The 20,127-nt window shown below is 44.0% G+C and overlaps 1 protein-coding gene across 1 annotated transcript in view; it reads right to left on the bottom strand.

Annotated features, from left to right (window-relative positions):
* Nucleotides 1-20,127, bottom strand: part of LOC103534353 (cytosolic phospholipase A2 epsilon) — a 53,089-nt gene that overhangs the window by 17,747 nt on the left and 15,215 nt on the right. The window contains 9 exon segments of the mRNA XM_030451813.1: nucleotides 624-661; nucleotides 1,170-1,265; nucleotides 1,390-1,553; nucleotides 2,930-2,993; nucleotides 3,400-3,442; nucleotides 3,984-4,024; nucleotides 5,385-5,513; nucleotides 6,359-6,495; nucleotides 18,759-18,834. Of these exon segments, the coding sequence (XP_030307673.1) occupies nucleotides 624-661; nucleotides 1,170-1,265; nucleotides 1,390-1,553; nucleotides 2,930-2,993; nucleotides 3,400-3,442; nucleotides 3,984-4,024; nucleotides 5,385-5,513; nucleotides 6,359-6,495; nucleotides 18,759-18,834 (788 nt within the window).

Below are 20,127 nucleotides of genomic sequence, written 5' to 3'. Positions count from 1 at the left end.
AATCTAACATATTCATCTTCTAAATTTTACCCAGTCCTTAAGCATATCACAAAACACACAATGTGTTTCTTGCTTTAGAAATAAGCAATCACTTGACTGAGTTAATGAGCATTTCTTTCTTTAAGAAGACATTGAAAAATAAATGCAGGTATATTTATTATTTCAATGTATTTCATATCCTAGAGTGACCAGGCAGTAGAACTTTGGTCTTCTATTATTTTTTTTTTTTCGTTCTCTGAGCTTGGGAAACAGAAAGGTTTCTTTCAATTAGTTTTGAAATTCTGCTTTTTAGTAGAAAATAAACATCTGATAATAATTTAAAGAGGTATCAAAGAGTGTCTACAGTGGTCGTTAGCACCTAATTTTGATTGCAGCAAAATATCAATAGGAAATTGGCATGTTCTTTATAAAACCTTTGCACAGCTCACTGCATAGTCCCATTACAGAAACCCATGGCCACTGAAAATCTCTGGGTAGTGAACTGAGTCCATTTTATTTTATAGTTTGAAATGAGGATGAGCCAGCATTCAGGAAGCAGGCAGTAAGAAAGGGGCAAGAACTTGATTGACAATTCAAAGAATAAAGGGGAGAAACACAAAAGGAAGACAAATAATGTATCTTACCATTTTTTCACCTTAAAGTGCAAATCAAATTTTCTGTGCTGCAAATCAGAAAGGTAAAATGAAGGAATATTAATATTTTGTTTTAAAAAGCCACTTTTTTCCCCACTTAGAATGGAACAGAGCTCTTTTGGGTAATCATAAACATAACCAGAATTGCTCCACTATTAAATATGGGTCTTAAAACTAAGTCTCACACTTATGTGAGATACAAGGGGAAGCCAAAGAAGCTGAGCACCCCATAAGTGTGGCATCACCCATCTGTCCCAGTGGCACCCAGTGACCTCCAGCCTGGCTAAGGACAGGGACAACAGAAAGAGCATGAGCAACAGCCTGGATATCTTGATTTGTCCTCCTTCTCCCCTGGGTTTTCAATTTGATTTTGCTGCAAAAAATTTACTTCATTATGTCCTGCTGTAGGTTAGTGGCAGGTTGGAAAACAACTGGCTCTGTATAAAGAGAGGTGGCCTTTGAGTTTCTGCTTCTTGGCAACTAGCACTGCTTTTTAAAAGCTTGCAAAGTCTTCCCTGCGGCCAGCAGACACCTTACCTGACCAACCACCTCCTGCTCCCAGGGCAGGGACTTCAGAGGGAGAGTCAGGGGGATGCCTCTGCTCCTTCTTGCTCCACATGACACACAAGAACACTAAAAAGGAGTCAGAGGGATTTTTGTTAAAGATAGAAATTTTCCCCTTTTTTGCTGCCTACTCATGTAAAGATCAGATTAGATCAGAGGACCAACTGTGGGCCCATGTTCTGGGGTAACCTACACAGCTGGGAAGTCTCCTGCTCTTTGTGAGCACAACATCCAGGGATGGTTGCTTGTATTTGGCATAGTGGAAGCAAGCAGCATCTGGAAGATGGGAGTCACAGCCCAGTGGAACTCTCTGAGTTTCTTCAAATGATCCTCTCAGTGTCAATGTCAGCTCATTCTCTAAAACAAGATAAAACACAAACACAAAGTTACTTCTAATTTTAAAGAAAAAAGAAAAACAAAGAGAAAGGAAAAAAAGAAGCAAAAGGTAGCTTTGAACAAACCCCTTCTCCTACTCCTTTGTGTTTGGAAAGCTATCCTCAAAAATTCATTCAAGACCCAAACATTACTGCTAGTTCCCTCTTTGGAATGGCTGAACAAGAAGCCAGATGGAAAAGTGATGCAAATGGCACTCAATTTTAGATTTCAGCATTTTTATTGCAGTTGCATCATGATGCAAGGAGTGCAACCAGGTCCTTTGCATTGTAAATCATCCTAATTCCAGGACCTATAATGAGCAACAGAAGCTCTTAGTCCCCTAAAATAAGATCTGACTGCAGCAGATGAGCCTGTCTGTATAAAGAGGTCAGCTAACCCTGCTGCTGTGTGTTGTGCATTCTCTGAGATTGCCTACCAGGTCCAGTTCCTCAGGGGATGTGAGCAGAGGAACTTCTAGATTCTGAATCTTGATCAGGGTCAGGCAGGAGCCAGCTGAGGAGTGGCTCACCCTGCAAAAAATGAGTTGTTTCTGTGCACATGCAGAAGCCAAAATGCCAAAACTTGTGAGGGACGTGAAGGTCATTGAGTGCTGTGCTTGAAGATTCTCCAGGGTTTATCAGTACTACAGCAGAGGCTTTCAGGATCTCAGTTTGGGATTTAGATACCTTCTGTACCCACATCTGATGTTGTTTCTAGGCTGGCACGAAGCTCCTCATGAAATCAGAACCTACACCTGCTGCAGAATGGGGGGCATTTCCTACTGCAAAGTTTTTACAAAATGCCTTCAGTGTGGTCAGTGGCCTTAGTATTAGGGTGATGCAATTTCCAGGCATTGTCACAGAGGGTTAAATCACTAATCTTTGTCGATGATTGGGCATTGCCTATGCAAGGCCTTACTGTTAGCAATACTAAGGCTAACTGTTAGCAATATAAAGGCTAACTAGAATTAAAGCCATATATAGTCATATATCGAGTCTGCACTGTCCTTGATCCACAGAAAAAGCAAGTAAACAGGACATTGTGGTCAGAAAAATGAGGATGCAATCCACATGTGAGAATCTCTCGGGATTATCGAAGGAGGATTCACTTGTTTTATGCCAACCAACTATAAGCTTAGTTTTAGTAATATGCATGAGCTAATTAAAGCAATTAACCAATTGTAACAAAAGTAATCATATGTTATGTAAGTGTTATATAATCACAAATGTATAAAAGAACATCTTAGAGACAATAAAGTTGGCTCTGACTGATCATATTGATCGTGTGTCATCCCCTTCTTGCGACAAGTGGCTCCTCATCCTGCGACAAATCTTCAGTTAAAGAATGAAGAAACTTACCTGAAAAGTGCTTCTTTTTCATCCTGCTCTCCAAGTACACTTCCAAGCAGGCTACTTCACGACACTAGAACAGACAGGGAGAGGACAGAAAACTTAAATTATTTATCCAGCCACCTCAGCATCAGTGCTGCCAGATGTTGGAAGGATCATTGTCACTGATTGAATGTGGGGGTCAGCTGTGTTGGAGACTTCTGCTGGATCCAGTGAAAGTGAGAATTAAGTTCATGTGGAAAGAGGTGCTCTGCTAAACACACTGATTTTTCAATGGATGCAGAGAAAAGAGGGGAAAAAATAGCAGTATGAAGGCTCTTCTAGTATCATGCTGGCCTCCTGAAAGATAAAGCTTCAGAGAGAAGTAGGATCACTATAAGATAAAGAATTGCAATGTTTCCTTCATTGCCATTGTAAACAGCTAAGGTAAGGAATGATGTGGGAAAGAACAGAAGAGAACAAAGCAAATAATATTTTACCACTATTGCCCCATTTGTGAGGATGGCTTCAGGAGGACCCCGGCTAGAAAACAAGAACAAATATTATGTATTTTATAAAAAATTTAATCTGAATACTGTCCTGAACAAGACACATTATTCTCTTAATTTTTTTTTTAACTTGCTCCTTCCTGTTGTGTGTAGAAGTTTGTTCCCTTTTCACTAGACACTACATAACTACCAAGCAGAAACTCTTCAATTGCAATAAAGTACTGGAAAGTGCTTGTAACAACCTTAATAGCACTGCTATGTCACAGTTATATATATAACTACCCAGAGAATCATGTCCAGAAAATCTGTAGATTTGCTGCAGCCCAATTTACAGTAAACCAACCCTGAACAACATAAGTACCATGTAAATGTTAGGAGAGAGTCACAGAATTCAAAATTCTGATCTATTTTCAATATCATGGCATTTTTCTTTCTCAACGGCTTGTTGATGTGCATATTAAGTTTGGAAGAAGTGTGAAGCTGTCCTTTAAAATGATCCTGGGTGGTCAGGAAGTTTTCCTGCACTGAGACACCCCTCTAAACTCCTGCTGCCAAAGTAAGGGGGTTTTACTCACATTTTCTCCAATTCAAACTCAACCTCCAGCTCTTCCCTCCTCTGTAAATTAAAAAAAAAAAAAAAAATTAAAAGAAAAAGGAAAAAAGAAGCAATCTCAATTAGCTTGTACAGAGATTTGCAAAGTGACCTTCATTTTTGCAAATATCATTTCCTTTATGGTCTAACAAGTGTCAGTCTTCTGTTTCTTGCTGCTATTGTCAACATTAGAGGCAAAAGCAGCTTTTTCTTCCCAAAGAAAAGGATCTCAACTGTTCTAGAAGAACAAACGGTGTTTGGTGCTTGGAAGTCTCCCTAGTAAACCTTTCTTTTTCACACTTTCTTCCCTTCAGGCTTCCATGAGCTGAACACAATATGCTAAGATTAAGTGTTTCATAAAATCATGTGGAAATATTCCATTTCCCTGTCCTTCTATTGTTTTTTATATAATAGTTGGGAGGATTAGATTAATTCTGTCACTTTCTGTCAGATTATCATAGAATCATAGAATTAGCCGGGTTGGAAGGGACCTCAGAGATCATCTAGTCCAACCCTTGACCCACCGGAGCAGTTGCTAGACCATGGCACTGAGTGCCACATCCAGTCTTTTTTTAAATGTCTCCAGGGACGGAGAATCTACCACCTCACCGGGCAGTCCATTCCATAGCCTAATCACCCTCTCCGTGAAGAAATTCTTTCTAATATCTAACCTAAACCTCCCCTGGCACAACTTAAGACTGTGTCCTCTTGTCTTGTTGAAGGTCGTCTGTGAAAAGAGTCCAGTTCCCACCTCGCTACAGCCTCCTTTCAGGGAGTTGTAGACAGCAATGAGGTCTCCCCTGAGCCTCCTCTTCTTCAGGCTGAACAGCCCCAGCTCTCTCAGCCTCTCCTCATAGGGCCTGTGCTCGAGTCCCTTCACCAGCCTGGTTGCCCTCCTTTGGACCTGTTCCAGGACCTCTACATCCTTCTTAAACTGAGGGGCCCAGAACTGGACACAGTACTCGAGGTGTGGCCTAACCAGCGCTGAGTACAGGGGAAGAATCACCTCCCTGGACCTGCTGGCCACGCTGTTTCTGATACAGGCCAGGATGCCATTGGCCTTCTTGGCCACCTGGGCACACTGCTGGCTCATGTTCAGTTTCTTGTCGATGCAGACTCCCAGGTCCCTCTTATTAGAAGAGCAAAGCTTCTCTAAAATTGCATCTGCTCTGGGGAACTTGGGAATTTGGCTTTAGTCTGTGCCAGAGAAAACCAACAAGAATCTGGGCAGTCCATCTATTTTGTCACTCGTGTGTAATTTGCAATCTTTTAATAAGTTTTGTTACATTTTTACTACCTGATAGTAAAAGGCAGAAGTAGCAGAATTCCTCTTTAAGCAGAAGGGAGAGAATGGATCTCAATATATCTCTGATTGAGCTCTTACCTGTGGATTTAGTGGGAATGCTGTGAACACTCTTTCCCCAAGGGGGATTTTAGCTACATCAAAAAGCACAATTGCTTGGTCATCATCACGAATTAGGTCAGCATCAGAAACAGTAATTTCCAGAACATTCTGGGAAAACAAATGAAAAATACCAAGAAATATGACATTCCATAACCCTTCCACTGAAGTTCAGTGCCTCCTTTGCAGGAAGGAAATAAAAAAGTATGGATGAGAAGGAGTCACAAGAAATGGTAACAGGAGTATAATTTCTTTATTAGAAACAGCTTCTCATCTCTTCAGTTAAAGCCAAACTGAGATTGCTCTCAGATCACCTTTTATGCTTTTAAGCAGCTCTCACCAAAAAAAAAAGCAATTTATTAGCAAGGTATATGGATAGCCAGAATTCCTACACTGCCTCTTGTCAGCAAGGGCAACAGAAATCACTTCAAATCAATAACTAATGTCCTAATCTATGTCCTTGGTATTATACCTATGTCATAGGTATAAGGGTCAGGGAATTATCAGCAGCAAAATGAGTAAAGTTCTGAATCATACCCGAATTTTGCATCTTCTTGGCCTTGAAATGCCACTGTTTCATGGCTTCTCAGGGAAATATGGTTTTCTATTATAGTGTTGCTTTATATTTTCATTTCATACCTTCTCTGTTCTCATGCTGTCACTGGTCCCATCAGCCTTCTCCAAGGAGGTCAGGCTCACATTACTGAGCCTGACCTCACATTATATAAAAATATATTATATATAAATAATAATTAGCTGTTAAGGGAGAAGTGGATTGCAGCAAAAGCCAAAATGTTTTTGTCCCACCTTGCCAAGGGAATTTAAAGAAAGCTCAAAAAGGAGCTAGAAGACGTGACAACCTGTTTTGGGCTAAACTGAAAGAAGCTGTCAAGAGGTGAGATTAAAAAAGATGAGATAAAATGTGAAATGAGGAAGAAAGCTTTTAGGGTTTGTACCTTGACTTGCCTCTGTATCCGAAAGTAGAAGGTTTCATTCCACACAGGATTTCTACAGTTTTTGATGGTTTTGGTGTGTAATTTTTCATCTGAAGCAGTTGGCAACCAGAGGCTCACATAGCAATCAGATTGGCTTACTATAGAAACAGAGGCACAAAATATCTGGCAGTGGAAGCACAACACAAGAAGTTTAAATGCTCTGGAGCTTGAACATGATGAGAGTTGTCCAGTTCTTTCCAATATACATTGGCCAAACAAGGGAGGCAGAAATCACACAGGGGGGTAAAATGAATTTGTTATTCTCCATGGGGCTATTTTTAATGAGGAAACTAATAAAATAGTTACAGGAAATCCTACACAGTTTAAAAAAAACAAAACAAAACACAGTCCTATTGGATAGAACAGTGTGAAGAGCCAGGAGTTTTATATTGACCCTTATCAACCTTGTTTTAGCTCTCTGCAAATTTGGCAGGAGGAGAAACTCTGCCCAAGGCAGCAGGGAGTGAGCCACGGACTCTTGAGAGAGCCTGTGTGCAAGTTCTTTCTGTAGCATTTCAGCTTCATGAGAAATCTTAAAAAGAATCAGGTTTGAATCTGATTCAGATAATAAATGGCTGGTGTACCTAGTTATTAGCCCTTCACAATGGAAAATGAGTTACTACATCTGCCTAGAACATTGTGTCCTTAGGTGGGGTAGGAAGGGAGAGGTCTACCAGCAGTACAATTGCTTCTCCAGGAGGTCAGTAGGGTGCTGGAGCTTTTTTTCCTGGTGTTTTTTAACGCCTGAAAGATGTGAAAGTTATTTCCTACTGGGCATCTCTTCTCGGGAAAAATGAAGTGACAGAAAGCATTTGGATCCTGGAGCCTGCAGTTACTATCTTAGAATCATAGAATTGGCTGGGTTGGAAGGGACCTCAGAGATCATCAAGTCCAACCCTTGAACCACCATTGCGGTTCCCAGCCCATGGCACTGAGTGCCACATCCAGTCTCTTTTGAAATAACTCCAGACACGGAGAATCCACTACTTCCCTGGGCTGCCCATTCCAATGTCTGATCACCCTCTCCGTAAAGAAATTCTTTCTAATATCCAACCTAAACCTCCCCTGGCACAACTTGAGACCCTGCCCTCTTGTCTTGTTGAATGTCGTCTGGCAAAAGAGCCCAACCCCCCCTGGCTCCAACCTCCTTTCAGGGAGTTGTAGAGAGTGATGAGTTCTCCCCTGAGCCTCCTCTTCTCGAGGCTGAACAGCCCCAGCTCTCTCAGCCTCTCCTCATAGGGTCTGTGCTCGAGTCCCTTCACCAGCCTGGTTGCCCTCCTTTGGACCTGCTCCAGGACTTCGATATCCTTCCTGAACTGGGGGGCCCAGAACTGGACACAGGACTCAAGCTGTGGCCTCACCAGGGCTGAGTACAGGGGCAGAATCCCTTCCCTGGACCTGCTGGTGACGCTGTTCCGGATACAGCCCAGGATGCCATTGGCCTTCTTGGCCACCTGGGCACACTGCTGGCTCCTGTTCAGCTTCCTGGCAATCTAGACTCCCAGGTCTCCAGCCACTCTGTCCCCCTATAAGGGGTTACTTCCCATAGATCATGAGTTGAACACCAAAGAGATTGCCAGACCTTTGACAGGAATGATTCCCGAGGCAACTGGAAGGGCCCATCCATCCTGCTGTGTATACTGAGCTTTGGTGAGGGAAAAGGGAAGAGCAAAGGCAAAAAGTCTGGTCCCATGACAATGAAGATAACTACATGATGAGCAGAGAGATGAACACTCTCTATCCATAAGCATGACCACAACTCTTGAGTCAGTTCCTCATGGTTAAAAGAGAGTTTTTGTTCTGGAGCATTTTTAAGAATATCCAATATATTGCTTTGGGATATTTTGCCTAAATACAAGGTGTTGCCTGAAATCCAGCAGCCCTGTGACATGACATCCCTGGATGATGATGCCTGTTGATCAGGGAGATCCCTGGATAACTCTTCACCCCGAACCTGAAGGAATTTCTTGACACTGTTGGGAGCTTTCCCTCCCAAAGGATGTAGGTTAGCTTTCTGCCTTTGAAATTATTTCCACAGGCAACATTTCAGCACCTCAAATTTTTACATAATCAAGGTGACAGGATAATCTGTTGACTTTGGCAATTACCAGTGTAAGATTCAATTTGCAAGGGCTGTGATTACTGATCAGTCTGATAACAAACATCTCCCCTCACTGTGCTCTCTGACAGCCTGACAGGCTGGGATGTCCTCATCTGGTCAGTGCTATTTCTGCCTCTGAGCTACAGTTTCTCAAGAACACACAGGAGTCCTATACAAAAGCCAAGACCCAAATGCACCTTAAGGCCATCCAGACCATCCCTCATCTCAACTCACTTATCACTGCAAATCTTGAGTGTGCCATAAACACCAAAGTGGCTGAGATAGGAACTTCAGCAATGTTAAACTGAGCTGAGAAATAATTTCTGTCCTTTTTGGTTTCTGGCCATCATAGGAGGACACATCTCTATATTTTTCTTGTAGCTGCAAAGGCCAATTTGATTTTCATTTCTTCATAATGAAAACCGAGATGCTCACCCTTTTTTAAATCCCAGCTTTCAACCCCACAGATGTATAAAACAAGGCTCATGGTGTAGCTGAGAAAGCTGGCAGTGCTAAAGCTGTGAGCCACACATGGATAAACAGCAGCAGCATTTCAGAATGTGGGGGTTTTTTACTGTTTTTTTTTTTTTACTGTTTTTCAGCCTGAAGAAGAGGAGGCTCAGGGGAGACCTCATTGCTGTCTACAACTACCTGAAAGGAGGCTGTAGCGAGGTGGGAAATGGACTCTTTTCACAGACGACCTTCAACAAGACAAGAGGACACAGTCTTAAGTTGTGCCAGGGGAGGTTTAGGTTAGATATTAGAAAGAATTTCTTCACAGAGAGGGTGATTAGGCTATGGAATGGACTGCCCGGTGAGGTGGTAGATTCTCCGTCCCTGGAGACATTAAAAAAAAGACTGGATGTGGCACTCAGTGCCATGGTCTAGCAACTGCTCCGGTGGGTCAAGGGTTGGACTAGATGATCTCTGAGGTCCCTTCCAACCCGGCTAATTCTATGATTCTATGATTCTATGATCTGGAATTTACTGATTTGCTGGGATGTTTTCTTTAGCAACACATTTGCTAAAGAACCAAAAAGTACAGGAGGGCTAAATGGACAGTGAGGTGCATTAAGAACTGTCTGAACTACCAGGTTCAAAGACTTGTGTTGGCAGCACAAAGCCCAGCTCTAGGGCAGTCTCTAGTCCTACCCCCCAGGGATCAGCTGGGACCTTCATGAAATTCAGCAGGGGAAATGCAAAGTTCTGCAGACGAGGAGGAATAAACCCCATGCATCAAAACAGGCTGGAGGCTGACAGCCTGGGAAGCAGAATGGGCATTTTGGGGGACAACAGGTTGAACATGAGCCAGCAATATGTCCTTATGGCAAACAAGGCAAACAACCCCCTGGGCTACATTGGGAGGAGTGTTGGTAGCAGGTGAAGGGTGATGCTCAGCAAAACCCACATTTTTGGGTTTCTCAGTATGAGAGGTAAGAAAATACTGGAGTGAGCCTAGCAAAAGTCCATAAAGAAGATGGAGAAAGGCTGAGAGAGCTTGGGCTCCTTAGCCCAGAGCAGAGAAGGTGCAGCACCAGCTACTCAATGTATGGAAATAACTGATTTGGGGAGGGGAGAGGGAAATAAAGTCAAAGTCAGGCTTTCTCAGTGGTGCCCAGAAGTGGAGACAACCCAAAATATAGAAAGTCCCATTAAAACAAAAAAACAAAAAACAGAACAGGAAAAAAAAAAAAAAAAAAGAAAAAAAAGGAAAAAAAAGAAAAAGATAGAGAGAAAAAGATGATAGAGAAAAAGATGATGAAAGGAAGAGAAAGGAAGAGAAAGGAAGAAAGGAAGAGAAAGGAAGAGAGAGGAAGAGAGAGGAAGAGAGGAAGAGAGAGGAAGAGAGAGGAAGAGAGAGGAAGAGAGAGGAAGAGAGAGGAAGAGAGAGAAGAGAGAGGAAGAGAGAGGAAGAGAGAGGAAGAGAGAGGAAAGAGAGAGGAAGAGAGAGGAAGAGAGAGGAAGAGAGAGGAAGAGAGAGGAAGAGAGAGGAAGAGAGAGGAAGAGAGAGGAAGAGAGAGGAAGAGAGAGAAGAGAGAGGAAGAGAGAGGAAGAGAGAGGAAGAGAGAGGAAGAGAGAGGAAGAGAGAGGAAGAGAGAGGAAGAGAGAGGAAGAGAGAGGAAGAGAGAGAAGAGAGAAGAAGAGAGAGAAAGAGAGAGAAGAGAGAGAAAGAGAGAGAAAGAGAGAGAAAGAGAGAGAAAGAGAGAGACAGAGAGAAAGAGAGAGAAGAGAGAGAGAGAGAGAAGAGAGAGAGAGAGAGAAGAGAGGAAGAGAAGGGAAAGGAAGGAAAGGAAGGGAAAGGAAGGGAAAGGAAGGGAAAGGAAGGGAAAGGAAGGGAAAGGAAGGGAAAGGAAGGGAAAGGAAGGGAAAGGAAGGGAAAGGAAGGGAAAGGAAGGGAAAGGAAGGGAAAGGAAGGGAAAGGAAGGGAAAGGAAGGGAAAGGAAGGGAAAGGAAAGGGAAAGGAAGGGAAAGGAAAGGGAAGGGAAGGGAAAGGAAGGGAAGGAAGGGATAAGGAAGGAAGGAGAAAGGGAAAGGTAACAGGATAGTTGGATGCTTGGTGAATAGTATAAAGACTATGATATCCTCATTATATAAGAGCATTTGAAAAGACTAATCTGCTCTTTTTTGTCCCTTCTTATTCCTGAAAAAAAAAGTGTACAAGAGAACTACTGAAAATAATTTATTTTCTTCATTGCTACCTGTGAGCTAATAATATATGTAAAATATATATATGTATATTTGCATTTTCTTGGTGCTCTAATTTTAATGCAATTGCTGGGCATCTTTAGCAGTTTCATGCCATGCTAGGCCCTAACCTCAGTGCACATGTCTCAACTTCATTCCCTGATGAGATGATACCACCACATATGGAAGTTGAGGCATATGAACTCTCTGGAAGCCATCACTAAATCCCTTGGTATCCTTTGCTGATTTTTAAGTTATTTGGATTCAATTGCATTTGTGTGTGGGGGGAATATTTCTCACAGATGACCTAAAAATCTAGGATTGGACTGAGAAGTTCAGAATTCCAGCCAGCTGCCTTCTGCTCTGTGAGAGCTGAGTCCCGTGACCTGTTCTTCAACTGAACCATCACATGCTAAAATAATTTATCTCCATCAGACACAAGAAGATTACAACACTGAAAATCAAAACATACAAGAAAAGCTTGCCTCATAAGATCACTGAATGGAATGTAAGCTATAAATCCCATCTGTCCTCTTGCTGCATTTATAATGCCAAAAAGAAGGAATAATTTTCTTCTAATGAATTCCTCTCTACCTGCACAGACAGGTTCCCTTTGCACCTAAGTTTACTCCAGTTCACCTAAAAGGAGGAGAGACTCTACCATTTCTCAGTCATCTGATGTGGTTTCTGGGAACATTTTCCTGCACTAGCATAGTATGATGCAAAGAAGTTAACACTTTTGTTTAGCTGAGAGCTGATTTGACCTGAACTCCTTTCACATATCCAGATGCAAGGCTCATCTGTAGGTCTAATATTACTTTCTGTAGCTTGCTCAAATAATAAAGGTTCACAAATCTACTGTACTTAAACAGAGATGTTCTTTTCCAAGACCTAGTAGTCTTGTGGGAATGAGCCCTCAACCCCATCCATCCATTTAGGTTGAATGGTAAAGTAAAATTCTCTCCCTGGAGCACAGACTCAATGATGATGCAAAGAAAGCTTTTGCATGTTAGGTTGCCTCCACCTTCTTTGCAAATGGCATCACTTGTATTTTTGAGGCAGGACTATAAGGATCACCTGCACTAGGTCTATTCCCACTAATCTGCTTGGAAGTGTTTTGCATAGAAAAATCACCCCTGCTATCTGTAGAACCACTCTGATTTGCCAGGGCTCCAAGAACTGACACATTTCATAGAATCATAGAATCATAGAATTAGCCGGGTTGGAAGGGACCTCAGAGATCATCTAGTCCAACCCTTGAACCACCATTGCGGTTGCTAGACCATGGCACTGAGTGCCACATCCAGTCTTTTTTTAAATGTCTCCAGGGATGGAGAATCTACCACCTCACCGGGCAGTCCATTCCATAGCCTAATCACCCTCTCCGTAAAGAAATTCTTTCTAATATCTAACCTAAACTTCCCCTGGCACAACTTAAGACCCTGCCCTCTTGTCTTGTTGAAGGTCGTCTGTGAAAAGAGTCCAGTTCCCACCTCGCTACACCCTCCTTTCAGGTAGTTGTAGGCAGCAATGAGGTCTCCCCTGAGCCTCCTCTTCTTCAGGCTGAACAGCCCCAGCTCTCTCAGCCTCTCCTCACAGGGTCTGTGCTCGAGTCCCTTCACCAGCCTGGTTGCCCTCCTTTGGACCTGTTCCAGGACCTCTACATCCTTCTTAAACTGAGGGGCCCAGAACTGGACACAGTACTCGAGGTGTGGCCTAACCAGCGCTGAGTACAGGGGAAGAATCACCTCCCTGGACCTGCTGGTGATGCTGTTTCTGATCCAGGCCAGGATGCCATTGGCCTTCTTGGCTACCTGGGCACACTGCTGGCTCATGTTCAGTTTCTTGTCAATGCAGACTCCCAGGTCCCTTTCTGCCTGGCTGCTCTCCAGCCACTCTGTCCCCAGCCTGTAGCGCTGCATGGGGTTGTTGTTTCTTCTGAACAGATAGAAGAAGAGCTTCCACAAAGTAATTGTATAAGTAATTCTATGGAGAAAGGTCTCAAGTTCACCTTTTATAAATAAGCGATGTCTTTCTTAACCCAAAAATGAAAACCAAAATTAAGATCTGAAAACAAAAAGAAGGGTGAAGGGAGTGGTGTGGGTTTTCTGACATCCCAGCTAAGAGCATCAAGTTTCCTTCCACAGCTTCCCCATGAACTTGCTTTCTGTGGTTAGACAACATACCTGATATTCATCCACATTTCAGCCCTAAGATTTCAACCTTGTGCTCCCTGACCTCTGACAGCTGCATCCCATGGATCCCACAGCCTCTTAAACAGGCAGGACAAGACTCAGCAAAGAAGTTTCTGCCTCTGAAAGGAAATCACCTGCAAGCCTGAAACTCATTCTAAGTTCTTTGCTACTGGGACACAAAGGTCAAATTCACCTCTGCAGGTCAGACAGAGCTTTGCAGACACTCAGTCCCAGTGAGGCTGAGGATGTCAAGCCAGACCTGACACCCACCTCTTCACTCCTGCTATGTTCATGGGTCCCAAGACCCTTTCCAGCAGCAAAGGGCAGCTCTGGGTGTGTGGATCATCAGGAACTCAAGTGGGCTGCCATGGCTTCAACATCAGCCTTTCACAGAGAACACTTCTTCAGGTTTTTATGCAAGACCCAGAGGAGTGTGAGAGGGTTTCCCACTGCCACCTTGCACCAAATTGGAGTGGGGAGAGCTGTGACACAGATCTGGGTCACTGGTGTTGGCCAAGGACCTGTCCAAGGGGGCAGATTCCATCCATGGCAATTCCCCTCATTCCAGATCCCATCCCTGGCCATCTGTTTGTCCATCTGCAGCTGTGGCCTTTAGGGGCTGCCATAAACCAGCAAGTAAAGAGTAATGGCAAAGCTGGGCTGGGCCAGGAGCTTTGTGTGGCCACCCAATAACTCCTTTGTTTAAGGAGAGCAGCTGGAAAATGTTGGAGAGCCTGTGCCACCCTATTTCCTGGTTTCCTTCTTCCTTTTGGGAAACAGAGCCACCAGAAGGGGTGTTAGCTGCAAGGAAAGAGCTAATACACTGTTCCCACCACACCACCTGGCCTGATATTTCCTCCTACACTGTTAAAAGTACTGAGAGTGGCATCTTACTCCTAAGTGATGCCATTAACAGAGTCAAGAAACAAAAGATTTTTTAAAAGCCTCTGGCACTAACATGGAGCTGAGGAGGAGCAAATGAAGGCATCAGTGACTGAAAAAGTCACTTTTTACTCAAAGCTGGCTTGTCTAACAAAGAAGTTGATTTTTAAGGATCCTTCCAAACCCACACCATTTTACATTGATATGATTTTAAGCATAGAGGAGCCTCAAAAGTGGTGGAGTAACTGTAGACACATGAAAATGGGCAGTTGACCCATTGAGGAGGAGCAGGGAGCTTTCTTTTGGTTTTAATTTTTTTCCTTTCTCTGCAAACAGATGCAATCATTGCCAGTCTCCCTGTTTTGTCTACAGGCAAAGGTGTAACACAAGATTTCAGGATAAGCTGGACTCCATCCCAGGCTTGCAAAGAGTACATCCTACGGATCTTGAAGTTCATGTTAAAAAACAAACCAGTAAGCATGAATCTGAGATAAATGTCATGTTGAGGAATGTCAGTGGAAGTATACAGAAAGTGGTGTTTTGTGAAGCCAGGGCTTGCCAAGTAAGCCAAGGAAAAATATAAACTTTAATGGCTGAAAAAACTGATGTTACTGCACTTGCAATGAACTGAGAGAAAATCAGGGAAATGGAGCATGGTTTGGCTAAGTGGAGATAAACACAGACTTGAGTAAGCAGATAACTGAAGCCAGCACATGGGCAGAAAAACCAAGACATAAAAGCAACTGTACTTGCTGAAAAGGCAACTTGTTCCTGGATTTGGTACTAGGAAGATGAAAATTGAGATGGAGCAGAATATAAGTACAAGCATACTCTGCACTGGGTTAAGAATTGGCTGGAGGGCCGGGCCCAGAGAGTGGTGCTGAACGGGGCTGCTTCCAGTTGGCGGCCGGTCACCAGCGGTGTCCCCCAGGGATCAGTGCTGGGCCCAGTCCTGTTCAATATCTTCATTGATGACTTGGATGAGGGGATTGAGTCCATCATCAGCAAGTTTGCTGATGACACCAAGCTGGGGAGAAGTGTTGATCAGCTGGAAGGCAGGAGGATTCTGCAGAGGGACCTGGACAGACTGGAGAGATGGGCTGACTCCAATGGGATGAGCTTCAACAAGGCCAAGTGCCGGGTCCTGCACTTTGGCCACAACAACCCCATGGGGAGCTCCAGGCTGGGGACAGAGTGGCTGGAGAGCAGCCAGGCAGAAAGGGACCTGGGAGTCTGGATTGCCAGGAAGCTGAACATGAGCCAGCAGTGTGCCCAGGTGGCCAAGAAGGCCAATGGCATCCTGGCCTGGATCAGAAACAGCGTCACCAGCAGGTCCAAGGAGGTGATTCTGCCCCTGTACTCAGCGCTGGTGAGGCCACAGCTTGAGTCCTGTGTCCAGTTCTGGGCCCCTCAGTTCAGGAAGGAGATTGAGGTCCTCGAACAGGTCCAAAGGAGGGCAACCAGGCTGGTGAAGGGACTTGAGCACAGACCCTATGAGGAGAGACTGAGGGAACTGGGGCTGTTCAGCCTGAAGAAGAGGAGGCTCAGGGGAGACCTCATCACTCTCTACAACTCCCTGAAAGGAGGTTGGAGCCAGGCGGGGGTTGGGCTCTTTTCCCAGGCAACTCTCAGTAAGACAAGAGGGCAGGGTCTCAAGTTGTGCCAGGGGAAGTTCAGATTGGATATTAGAAAGAATTTTTTCACGGAAAGGGTGATCAGACATTGGAACGGGCTGCCTGGGGAGGTGGTGGACTCTTCGTCCCTGGAGACATTTAAAAAGCGACTCGATATGGGACTCAGTGCCATAGTCTAGTGACTGTGGCGGTAGTTGATCAAGGGTTGGACTCGATGATCTCTGAGGTCCCTTCCAACCCAGCCTATTCTATGATTCTATAAAAAATGCTATCACAAAGATGTTTGGCCTTCCACTGATATCCTGCAGACAGATGGCAACTGTAACAGGGGGAAAGATCATATTGCTGAGACAAAACTAGGCAAACATAATTTTCTAATTCTCATCAGCACACATATGTAGCTATTTAAGTTTGCTGATACTTCAAATACATTCAAATATTTTAAAACCAAACCATTAAGCTCGAAGAACATCAGTAGCAGTGCAAAATCAACCACTTAGAAATGCCTTTTGCAGTGTAGTGAGGTATTTAAATCAGATGGTATCACACCATTTTTCCTGGGAGATTTCAGCTTCTTTGAGAGCACAGGCAGGTTGCTGCTCCATCAACAAAGAGCTCTTTAGTATTTGTTAATCTTCCTTGTTTAATAGCATGCTGGGTTTCAGTGCTCCATTAAGTTATGACATCCTTAAGAAACAGGCCAAAAGTCAGAGGATCTGGGGAGTTACTGACAGAAAGGAAAGACATCCCTCTCTTCACTTGCTGGTGCCCAGATCTTGTTTACTGATAATTAAGAATCTGAAGATACCATTCTCACCATTTCTAGGACTAGCATCTTAAATTAGGCTCTGTCTACATAAAATAAGAGATAGCTCCTTTTAAAAGGAGCATTTCATCTAAATAGAGAAGAGAGAGAGAAAATCTGGGAGAAGATTTGTGTTTTCCATGTTTTATAGCTAGGGCAATAGAGGCACAGAGTGCTCAGACAACATGCCTAAACTCATACAAGTCTGTTGGCAGCGCTAAAAGCTGAGCCCACACACTTGATCCCTACTCCAGGGATGCAGATTTTGGTAATAAAAGGATTTTTCTGGATGTCTTTTTCCTTATGCAAGACTTCTGAAATCCCTCAGGCTGCAGGAAAAGACTGTAACATCACCACTGTTTTCTGAGAATGCAGCATCATTTTACTTTGTGCAATCACTTTGCATAAGTTGGTGAATCATAGCCCTTATCTTGTCATTCAATTTCTATTCAAGATGAAAGGTGATACTAAAAGAAATTAAATTGGCATTTCAAAGGAATGAACGTGAAGTCTTGCACATATGCATGATGTTTCACAGCCGTAAAAAGGAGCAGAAATTAATGTGACCTTCTTTGTTATCATATGAAATGTCTTTTGTTCTTCTCAACCCAGTATTACAGAATGTGTGAACTGAACACACAACTCAATTTTGGCTGGAAAATCAACACTGGTGACATACATGTTCTGGAAACACCAAAGTGAGTAGTACACAAGGAAGTGGTAAGAAAATGGCTTTGTAGAATATTCCTTCAGGAGAAGAAGATAAAAAAAATGGTAGCGTTTGGGGTGAAAATGTTGTTCTCTGAATTATCCAGTGAAAGGCAAGTAGTGTTTGTTTAAAGAAAACAAGAAGGGCTTCTGCCATGTCCTCAGCCTTTCTCAAATCTTATCTGGTGATGTGCAGCAGTTCACTGGTGGAGAGCCTGGCCCAAATTAATTTTCTGAAAAAAAAACCTGTTACGGCTTCCAGGCCAAATAATCTGGAGGAGAGCAACTGGTTTAGTGGCAGCATGAGGTGCCTCATCTTATTTCTTTGGAAAAGGTATGTCAGATAAACTGCCCCTCAGTTTAGGAAGGATATCGAGGTCCTGGAGCAGGTCCAAAGGAGGGCAACCAGGCTGGTGAAGAGACTCGAGCACAGACCCTATGAGGAGAGGCTGAAGGAGCTGGGGGTGTTCAGCCTGGAGAAGAGGAGGCTCAGGGGAGACCTCATCACTCTCTACAACTCCCTGAAAGGAGGTTGGAGCCAGGGGGGGGTTGGGCTCTTTTCCCAGGCAACTCTCAGCAAGACAAGAGGGCAGGGTCTCAAGTTGTGCCAGGGGAGGTTTAGGTTGGAGATTAGAAAGAATTTCTTTATGGAGAGGGTGATCAGGCATTGGAATGGGCTGCCCAGGGAAGTAGTGGATTCTCCGTCCCTGGAGATATTTCAAAAGAGCCTGGATGTGGCACTCAGTGCCATGGTCTAGGAACCGCAGCGGGAATGGATGATCTCTGGACTTGATGGTCTCTGAGGTCCCTTCCAACCCAGTCAATTCTATGATTCTATGATATTGTCTGAGTTTCTAATTTCAGTGTATCAAGACAACCTGAGAAACCTTGACATGTGAGGTGTAGCCCTTTTCTCTGACAGCTTTATTAATCACTGTCACCACCACATTTTGGAAGAGCAGAGCTAAATATTGACCCTCAGTCTGTGCAAAGAGCAATTGGAAATGAGCCTTCACTTTGCTCGGTCCTCAAGCAAGAAAAAAGTGAGAAGACAGAAGGAGTGATGTAACACGTCCCTTGGGGAACCTGGAACATGGGGTAAGGACTGGCCAAATTCAACACATTTTTAGAATATTTTGCATGTAAGCTGTAATGCACTGTGTAGTGCAGTTCAACAGCAAAATCCCACTGAAACTGTAATGAGATATCTTGTGGCAGAAATTGGCTCTGTTTGCCATTTCTTGGCTGGTATGATTTCTGTATTTTGACTTTCTGCTGTGGGTAATACAAACAGGGGTTAATCAGGTAATTTTAGAACTCTATAGTGTCAGTAAGAAAATCTGGTACTTACAAAAGTCTGATTGATGAGCATTTCTCAACTTTATGATTCTTACAGTGAGCAGGTGGTATGGTAACATTTCTTCCTGCTGAAAAAAAAAAAAATGACAGAGGTAGACCTTAAAATTTGGGATACATGTATTTGTTGTAATGAGAACCAAACCCTGAAAGAAATCCACATTCTGCTGAAGCCATCCCCTGTAGATGGCATCAGAGCAAAAATACCATAGATAACAAAGTGCACTTTCTCCACGAATTTCATCAACCCATAAAGCCTCCAGTCATCTCAGAATGAAAGCAAAAAACAAAATATGGAGAGGATAAACCAGGAAGGTGAATATTGGAGGTAAATACGCTGAGGAAGTTCAGTTTGTCAGGTACATTAAATCATAGAATCATAGAATCATAGAATTGGCTGGGTTGGAAGGGACCTCAGAGATCATCGAGTCCAACCCTTGAACCACCGTTGTGGTTGCTAGACCATGGCACTGAGTGCCACATCCAGTCTCTTTTGAAATATCTCCAGACACGGAGAATCCACTACTTCCCTGGGCAGCCCATTCCAATGTCTGATCACCCTCTCCATAAAGAAATTCTTTCTAATATCTAACCTAAACTTCCCCTGGCACAACTTGAGACCCTGCCCTCTTGTCTTGCTGAGAGTTGCCTGGGAAAAGAGCCCAACCCCCCCCTGGCTCCAACCTCCTTTCAGGGAGTTGTAGAGAGTGATGAGGTCTCCCCTGAGCCTCCTCTTCTCCAGCCTCAACACCCCCAGCTCTCTCAGCCTCTCCTCATAGGGTCTGTGCTCAAGTCCCTTCACCAGCCTGGCTGCCCTCCTTTGGACCTGCTCCAGGACCTTGATATCCTCCCTGAACTGGGGGGCCCAGAACTGGACACAGGACTCGAGGTGTGGCCTCACCAGGGCTGAGCACAGGGGCAGAATCCCTTCCCTGGACCTGCTGGCCACGCTGTTCCTGATCCAGCCCAGGATGCCATTGGCCTTCTTGGCCACCTGGGCACACTGCTGGCTCATGTTCAGCTTCCTGGCAATCCAGACTCCCAGGTCCCTCTCTGCCTGGCTGCTCTCCAGCCACTCTGTCCCCAGCCTGTAGCGCTGCATGGGGTTGTTGTGGCCAAAGTGCAGGACCCGGCACTTGGCCGTGTTAAACCTCATCTCATTGGAATCAGCCCAACTCTCCAGTCTGTCCAGGTCCCTCTGCAGAGCCCTCCTGCCTTCCAGTTGATTGACACTTCCCCCCAGCTTAGTGACATCTGCAAACTTGCTGATGAAATAACACGAGATACTCAGCATCCAATACCACAATAAAAAAATTCAGTTAATCACCAATCAGAAGAGTTCCACTTTTGGTTGAAAAGAAAAG

This window comes from Calypte anna, chromosome 5A (genome assembly GCF_003957555.1).
Source record: "Calypte anna isolate BGI_N300 chromosome 5A, bCalAnn1_v1.p, whole genome shotgun sequence".
NCBI classification, from domain to species: Eukaryota; Metazoa; Chordata; class Aves; order Apodiformes; family Trochilidae; genus Calypte; species Calypte anna.
This window is presented reverse-complemented; position numbering and strand designations above follow the sequence as displayed.